Source organism: Corvus brachyrhynchos, unplaced genomic scaffold (genome assembly GCF_000691975.1).
Source record: "Corvus brachyrhynchos isolate BGI_N302 unplaced genomic scaffold, ASM69197v1 scaffold26, whole genome shotgun sequence".
NCBI classification, from domain to species: Eukaryota; Metazoa; Chordata; class Aves; order Passeriformes; family Corvidae; genus Corvus; species Corvus brachyrhynchos.
The window spans coordinates 4,266,709-4,274,141 of NW_008239324.1; the positions used below are offsets into that span (position 1 = coordinate 4,266,709).

The 7,433-nt window shown below is 57.5% G+C and overlaps 2 protein-coding genes across 7 annotated transcripts in view; one reads left to right on the plus strand and one right to left on the minus strand.

Moving 5' to 3' along the window:
- Positions 1 to 1,326, plus strand: part of LOC103620246 (uromodulin) — a 5,893-nt gene extending 4,567 nt beyond the window's left edge. Inside the window, exons 7-10 of the mRNA XM_017740794.1 lie at positions 1 to 68; positions 237 to 396; positions 690 to 834; positions 1,172 to 1,326. Coding sequence (XP_017596283.1) covers positions 1 to 68; positions 237 to 396; positions 690 to 834; positions 1,172 to 1,272 — 474 coding nt within the window. The 3' untranslated portion in view covers positions 1,273 to 1,326. The remainder of the gene's footprint in view (positions 69 to 236; positions 397 to 689; positions 835 to 1,171) is intronic.
- A 487-nt stretch (positions 1,327 to 1,813) lies between these two features.
- On the minus strand, positions 1,814 to 7,427 carry ADGRG3 (adhesion G protein-coupled receptor G3). 6 transcript variants are annotated; one of them, XM_017740917.1, is made up of 11 exons: positions 7,290 to 7,427; positions 6,812 to 6,841; positions 6,564 to 6,723; positions 6,373 to 6,484; positions 5,687 to 5,827; positions 5,476 to 5,598; positions 5,174 to 5,392; positions 4,585 to 4,697; positions 4,151 to 4,434; positions 3,037 to 3,858; positions 1,814 to 2,598 (listed from the first exon to the last, which is right to left on the minus strand). In XM_017740917.1, exons 1-11 carry the CDS (start codon positions 7,369 to 7,371, stop codon positions 2,483 to 2,485), a joined length of 2,202 nt encoding a protein of 733 aa, XP_017596406.1. In that variant the 5' UTR covers positions 7,372 to 7,427; the 3' UTR covers positions 1,814 to 2,482. The 6 variants fall into 6 exon arrangements, 5 of the variants coding, with proteins under 5 accessions (XP_017596406.1, XP_017596409.1, XP_017596407.1 ...); XM_017740920.1 differs by having other exon boundaries at positions 3,037 to 3,323; positions 3,765 to 3,858; positions 5,174 to 5,274; positions 5,353 to 5,392; positions 6,564 to 7,380; XM_017740918.1 differs by having other exon boundaries at positions 5,174 to 5,274; positions 5,353 to 5,392; positions 6,564 to 7,380.
- Between the last annotated feature and the right edge of the window lie 6 nt (positions 7,428 to 7,433).

Sequence of the window (7,433 nt, forward strand, 5' to 3'; positions counted from 1 at the left end):
TTGGACTGCTGGGCCACACCGAGCGTGGATCCACACCAGGACATGCAGCACAAGCTCATTGAGCAGGGGTGAGTGCAGTGCCCCCAGCACATCCAGTCTCCCTGCACCACAGTGTGTCAAGGACTGAGATAGAAATAGGCCTGTTCAGTTAAGCCTGTGTCCCTGTGGGATGTGGTGTCCCAGGCTGGGATGCTCCACCTCATTTGCCACGCACTGATCCAGCCCTCATGTCCCAGGTGTCCCCATGATGAGACGGTGACCTATCTGAATGCCATTGGGGAGAGCACTTCTGCCAAGTTCAGCTTCCAGATGTTTCAGTTTGTTGGTTACCCCGAGGTGTTCCTGCACTGCCGTGTCCAGCTCTGTCTTCCTGACAGCCCAGAGCCCTGTGCCAAGGTGAGCTCCCTCGCTGGTCTGCACTGTGCCCTGGCTGGGTGTGGGACCTCCCTTCCCTCGGCCTGCTGCTTGGAGAAGGGGCTCTGTTCTGGTTTTGGGTGCCTCACAAAATAAACACCGCCCAGAATCAGGAGCTCAGCCCAGTGCCCTGAACCAAAGGTACGAGGGCCTGAACCCACCAGAGAGCTCCTTTCCCTCTTCACTGGGAAAGGAAGGGAGGTCAACAGGCTGACCCGAGTGCAGGGTGCTTCTCCCCTGCCCTCCCATCACCCTTCCCTTGGCTTTGTTGACAGCAATGCCCCGGGCACTGGAGGAACAGGCGGGCGCTGGCAGATGACTACAATAGGATTGTCTCCTATGGGCCCATCCACCTGCTGGCTGCTCCTTCCTCAGGAGCAGAGACCCATCATTCCAGCACTGACCAGAAGGACCCAGCGGGTATGTATGTCCTCCTGAGCACCGAGGTCAGTCCAGGAGATCCAAGCAGCAGTCCAGGAGCAGGGCTGGGGGCAAGCCCACCTACAGCATGGCTCAGACCAGGCATGCATGCTGAGCTGTGTGGAACTCCTGGGCAGCAGCGGTGGGTGGAGGCCATTTGAGGTGACTGAGTCCTGTTAGTGCCCTCAGAATCCCAACGTACCCCCAGCTCCAGTGGCTCCTGCCCTTCACAGGAGATGACCTCCCTGAATCTATCCCCAGTCAGACATGCCACACCAGGGCTCAGAGCTGGCTCAGGGGACCCAGATACATACCCAATCTCTCTCCTCTTTGGCAGGACCCAGCCCGTGGCTCTCTGGGGCCCTCGTTCCTCTGTGTGTGCTCGCTGTGCTCACCGTGGCTGCTGCCGCCGTCAGCGTGGGGCGGCGAATGGTTTAGGAAACAGCTGTTTCCCAATAAACGAATGTTTCTCAATAAATGAAGTAGCAGAGAGGCTCTTGCTGTGTCTTTATGGGTGTTTTAGGGAAGGGGGTAATGGTTGGATGCAAACAGTGCTTGAAGGGTGAGGTGCTTCAGAGTTTCTGTTTCCTGTAGCATCTCTTGGACCTTAGCCCCTCCAGGCCCACGGTCTCTAAACTCAAAGTATGTACCTAGGGATGGGAGGATCCTTCCTCCTGCTTCCCAGAGAGTCACCCTAGCATGTGGGAAGATGGAAGTACCCCACTCTAGATACCTGCCCTCCCAAAGCTGGTCTTTACATAGTTCTGTGCAACACCAAAGTAGCATTAGCAGAGAAGGGGCTGCTTTGTGCATGCACGTGTGTGTGTGCACTCATCCTTAGTGATTTCTGCCTTAATTCATGACACTTCTCTTTTCATTCATGACAAATTACCAGCAAAACTTGTGTCCATTGATACATCCCTAATATAAAGCAAATAACAAACAATACTGTAGGTATTAAAGACTAAATTCACAGTGCTCAGACAGCTGGCAGGGATTTAATATTAAAATACAGATCAGGACAAGACAGTAGTTGCCCTGCAAGGCAGCTGTGTGTGCATTTTGGCTGAAGCACAGTGTCCATGAGGGAATTGTCACTGGCTCCAGAAGGTGTTTTGCAGGAAGGATATCCAGCATATCTCTGCCAGAGAGCAGGGAGATGTACTGCAAAGAAGCTCATGGATTGCCTCTTCTTTTTGCCGACTCCCAGACACAAACCTCCCACATCTGGGCTGGAGCAAGTCAATCCTCTCCCTCCACTGTCAGGAAACTCACTGCTGGGCTGGTTCAGCACCAAAGACCACTTTTGACAAAGAGGGTGATGGCTCTTTCATGGCTGAAGGCAGGTGCTTTGTGGGCTTCCTCCTTGTCCCCTGGGGAATGAGATCAGGAGCCCCTCAAGACCGTGGAAGTGCAGCCTGGAGAGACTTTGTAGAAGCATCATCTCTGGAGCTCCTTGCCCAGGGCCACCCACCAGGAATGAAAGGGATGAAGCAAAGAGCCCTGCTGAGGTGGATCATGCCCACTGAGGGGTAAACTGAGGTGTGGTAAACTGATCCCTCCCTCTGTGAGGAAGCTGCATCTGCCAGGATCAAAGATTGCTCTCAGTGGATGCAGGTGCAGGCAGGAAGAGAGGTCCAGCCAGGAGCTAGTCCTGGGAGGCTGTGGTGGTTTTGTCATGTCTGGTGATGTAGGAGAGGGAACCAGTGGTCTCCTTTGTCTTCGGGTAGTAGAGGACGACCAACCAGATGAATATGAAGATTCCTGCAGGGAAAGGAAGACAAACACTCAGCAGCAGCAGGAGACTGGGAAGTATCTTGCCTTTACCTTGCCAGGATGCTCATGACACTTCCACTTCCAGGGGGTTCCCTCATCTCACTCCTGTCCCCCCCTCCTTAAGGTGAACCATTTGGCTGGGACACGCCATAAGTGGATAATGTCCCTAGTCCTCTGCTAAGGAATGTCTTCCTTGCAGGAAAACCACCACCACAGGTCGGGTGGATGTAGTTGGAAGCCATGAGCAGCTCCATGCTGGTGGCTGAGACCTACTGCTTGACATGCCCTGCCAAAAGGAAGGGTATGACAGTGCTGGGAAGATGGTGGTACCTTGGGATCCCTGGTCAACCCACAGCCAGGCTGGCTCCTGCCTCCTCCATCTTCCCCACCCAAGCCCAGGGAAGTCAGCTCAGAGTGAATGCTGACCTTGGAGAGAGTTGAGGATGGTGAAGATGTAGAGCACGGCCGCGGAAGAGATGCCGTAGGTGAGGAATGCCAGGGCCCAGGTGGCTCCCAGCAGGCAGAAGAGCCCTGCTGCCACCAGAGCCACCTTCCAGGGCTTACGGTGTCCCTGCACTGCCCCAGTGTTCTGCAAGCTGCAGCTCTTCTGGGTCACCACCCCGAAGACAGCCATGTTGAAGAGGAAGATGAGGCCAAAGTAGCCACAGTTGGTGATGTAGTGGACCAGAAGATGTTCGGAAGTGATCCAGCACCTGAAAAGAGACAACCGTGGTGCCTCCAGCAGCCCTGCAAACCCCAGCAGCACCCATGGGAGCCTTCCCTGTGGGTCTTTTTGGGGATGGAGGGACACCCTTGTGCTGGGGGATTTTCCAAGGCCAGGTGAAGCAGAGGGACAGTGGTGCATATCACTGCCCTCGTGTTGCTCAGCTGGGAGGGAGCCTGGGGAAGCTCCAGGTGGACCTTGGACGTCCCTCCATGACCCGGGAGGGCTGCAGGTATCACTGAGAAGGCTCAGCATGAGAGGTGGGGGTGGCTGATGTGTTGCAATCACAATTAAGGAAGCAGAAGCAGAAGCATGGCGTAAAGCCAAGCCAGATGGGTGCAATCCCTGACCAGTGCGCTCCTGGCAGGACTGAGCTACCCCTCCCCGTGCCAAAGAGCCACCTGAGCCCTGGGGGCAGTGGCACACGCACAGGTGGGCTATGACCTGGTGCTCCATGTTCTGGATGCTGTATTCTCCATAGCTGCCAATAACTCCTGCCACTCCCACCACGAGAACGGGGAAGCCTGGAAGAAGGGAGACACAATCACGGAATTGTTTAGGTTGGAAAAAACCTCTAAGATCATCAAGTCCAGCCATTAACTCAGCACTGCCACGTTCACCACTAGACCATATCCCCAGGTGCCACAGCCACACATCTTTTGAACGCTTCCAGGGATGGTAATTCCACCACTGCCCAGGGCACCCTGTTCCAGTGCTTGAACACCCTTTCAGTGAAGAATTTTTCCCAAATATCCAATCCAAACCTCCCACTGCCCCTCTCACCCCCCATCTCTCGTCCAGGCTGGTGGTGCTCACCCCAGCCAATCAGGCACAGCTTTGCCAGGTAGTGGTGGATGTAGATGCCCAGGACCTTGACAAAGAGGAGGTAGAGTTGACAGCCCTCCAGCGCCGTCCAGGTGAAGCAGCAGAGCAGGCAATAGTGGGTGAGCCCCCCCAGGACTCTACAGGTCCTTGGGTGGCTCCTGCCAGAGAGCCCACTGTTGAGCAGGAAGACCAGGTTAAGGAGGAACAGGCTGCCCACGAGGTTGACGTGCAGCCCCAGGTTGATGTGGACGGTCTCTTCAAACCTGAACCTGCACCTGAGTGTCCCCAGAGGGACCAGGAAAGGCAGGGGTCACAGCTGAGCAGGGCCCTGTGCTGTACCACAGCAGGTCCACGCACAGGCACCGAAATTGCCTCACATCTCTCCCAGGCTGACAAGCCCTCATGGAGCTGCTGGCACACCCCACCTTATGAAGATGCAGAAGGCGATGGTGAAGATGGCGAAAGCCATGGCTACCCCGCAGCCAGCAGTGGCAACAGCTATCAAGGCTTTTGCTGTGGAGCTGTCCAGAGCTGGGTTCTGCCAAACATGCAGATGTTGAGTTAGACAGGCCCTGGACCAGCCTAGAAAACCTGACTGCAGCTACCAGAGCCATGGGGCTGATAACCCCAGTGGGCTGCTGCAGAGACCCCGTACCAGCCCCCAGTCTGGCCCCCAGAAGGTCTTCAGGGGAAGCAGAGCAGTGGTGGCTCAGAGGAGATGCTCTGAGGTGGGGTGAGGGGTGGGTGAAGTGGACCACCATGCACACCCTCCTGGGAGTCTCCCCCAGGATATGGGACCTCAAGCCTTGCTGTGTCAGAGCCTCCACAAGGCTGAGGCCTTTTCCAGCCTGTCCTGCTCAGCTGACCTGCTGCTGCCCTCCTGAGCTGGGGCCTGGGCTTGCCTGGGAACAGCTATAACTGTCTCTGTGTGGCTACTCATGACACCCGAGGGGCCACCAAAGTGAGAAGGCAGCACCGCCAGGGCACAGGAGCTGCAGGAAGTGGGATCATCACCAGGAGGAGGGTGAAGAAGGTGAGATGGTCGCAGGAGCAGACTGTCCCCTTGTCCCCGGGCTGCGTTTCACATCCACTGCTGCTCCAGCCTCCTGCCTGCCCTGCAACAGGCACGTGGGGATGGCTGTGAGTGCTGGGCACAGCACCTGTGCCCTGCCCCGCACCCGACGAGGATGTACCTTTGCTGGGATCCCAGAAAACGCATTGCAGGGTGACGCCCTGCAGTGGGGAAGAGCAGCATCAGCCGGCGCCACGGGGAGGGGCACTGGAGGGGAGATGGAGGGCAGGCAGGGCTGACTTACGTGGGGCAGCTGCCTGTGGGCGAAGGTGAGCTTCACAGGGTCCTGCAGCCCCGAGATGCTGCTCTCTCCCACTGTGATGCCCACCACGGTGTTGTCCAAGACCTGTGCTGTCTGGTTGACTTCCTGTGGAGGGGAAACGCTGCCAGAGCTGAGCTGGTGGTTAGCAAGTGCTGGTGGCAGCATGAAGGATGCTGGCAATGCCAGCTCATACCTTGAACATGCCAAGCCGCTGGATATCGAGGACTGTCACCACCACCCTCACTGTTTGGCTACTCAGGGACCGGAATATCTCCCTGGGGAGGTGGATTTTACCTGTCTCTCCTTTCTCTGTGGTGTTCAGCCTGCTGGGGCCCTGTGGCAGAGAGCAGTGAGAGGCTGTTGCTGGCAGGTCACCTCTCTGTTCAGGACCCACCAATCTTGCTCCAGGCACAAATTCAGCCCTGCACAGGTGGGTTTGCAGGAGCCCTGAGGGCAGAAGGGGAGAACCTCATCCCCAGCACCCAGCATCCATGGGGGCAGAGCTGGCAGTGGGACCTCACAAATTCTCTACCCACCATCACCCACACACATGGTCCCCTGGGACATTCAGAGCCTGGGAGAGCCTGTGGGTGGGCAGGAGGCACAAAGTCACACATGTTCCTCCTCCTTTCCTACCTCACCCTCCCTCTGACCACCTCAGTCTGCTGAGATGGCTCCTTGGGGAGGGCTCTTTCCTCCCAAGCACCACTTCATGTGACTCCTTGCCAAGGGATGTTGAAGTTGACATGGGCCTGTGATGCAACCCCACAGGGAGGAGGAAGAGCACAGCGGGGCACACCAAGCCCTGGGGCAGGGGCTGAGGGATGCTTGGAAGGTGTGGGTCCTTCCAAGCAAGGGAGAGGGAGGGGCACATCTCACCGCCGTGGGGGAGAAGGTGATGAGGACATCTCGGGTGACGTCCTCCCTGCTGACACTCAGGAGCAGCGTCTTGAGCCCTTCCAGCAAACTGTGCTGCCCCGACTGCAGCAGCCTGCGGGACAGGGGGCTGTGGGACAGGTGGACACGGGGACTGAGCCCACAAACCCTGCCATGGCCACCCCTGCCACTACCTGAACAAGCACTCCCGCAGGCAGGCACAGGCGCGGCTCTCAGAGTGCCACAGCTCCAGGCAGTGCCGGGACAAGTGCAGGAGGTGGGTGATGTTGCCTGGGTCCTGCTGCTTCACCATCACGTTGCAGCACTCATGGTGCTCATCACCCCGAAAAAGGGCTGGGAGGATGGGAGCAGGTGACCACTGGGCACCACAGCAGTGGGTGGGCACTGGGAGCAAGGGTGGGAAGGGGAGGGGACCACTCACCAGAACAGCTGTCCCGTCCTTTGGCAACATCTGGAAGAGGAGTACATGGAGAAACAAGGGGGGAAACACCAAAATCCAGGGCCAGCCCTCCCCCTGTCCGGAGGGAAAGGGGAAGGGAAGGCAGGAGAGTCTGGCGGCTGCCAGGTTTTAAAGGAACAGTCCTGCAGTTACGTGGGCTTCAAAACACCTGGACAGCGATCAGAGCTGGTGAGGGCAAAACTGCTGTGCCCAGCCTGCCAGAGGGGCTCACAAAGGAGACCCCAGACTGCTGGTCCCAGGTTTTAACAAAGCGCCCAGCAACAACCCCCCCCAGTCTCTGTACATCCCAGTGGGGATGCCCCCCTCTGGCCTGTCCACATTTCAGGATGAAATCCCCACATGGTCTTTTGGTGAACACTTTCCCATGAGAAAACCTTCCCACAAAGCCCATGCATCCCCTGGGTTAGGGATGCCTGTCCCCACTTCACCTGCCACTCACCAGGCAGCAGCAGAAGCAGCAGGACAGTGCCCAGGAACAGGTTCATGCCGCTTTGTGGGGTCTCCTGGCTGCCCTTGGCCATCCCACCACACTCTGCTCCCCTTGTCCCGGCAGCTTTGCTCCTCCCCAGGCTCCCCCGGGGCT

Excerpts from the sequence above, each read along its gene's own strand:
- ADGRG3 (XM_017740916.1), bottom strand. The coding sequence starts at position 6,841 with ATGTTGCCAAAGGACGGGACAGCTGTTCTGGTGAGTGGTCCCCTCCCC. Across the intron at positions 3,859-4,150 it reads GCTGTGCCTGATTGGCTGGG|GCTTCCCCGTTCTCGTGGTG; the intron begins GTGAGCACCACC and ends CCCTTCTTCCAG. Across the intron at positions 2,599-3,036 it reads CATCCTCAACTCTCTCCAAG|GAATCTTCATATTCATCTGG; the intron begins GTCAGCATTCAC and ends CTTTCCCTGCAG.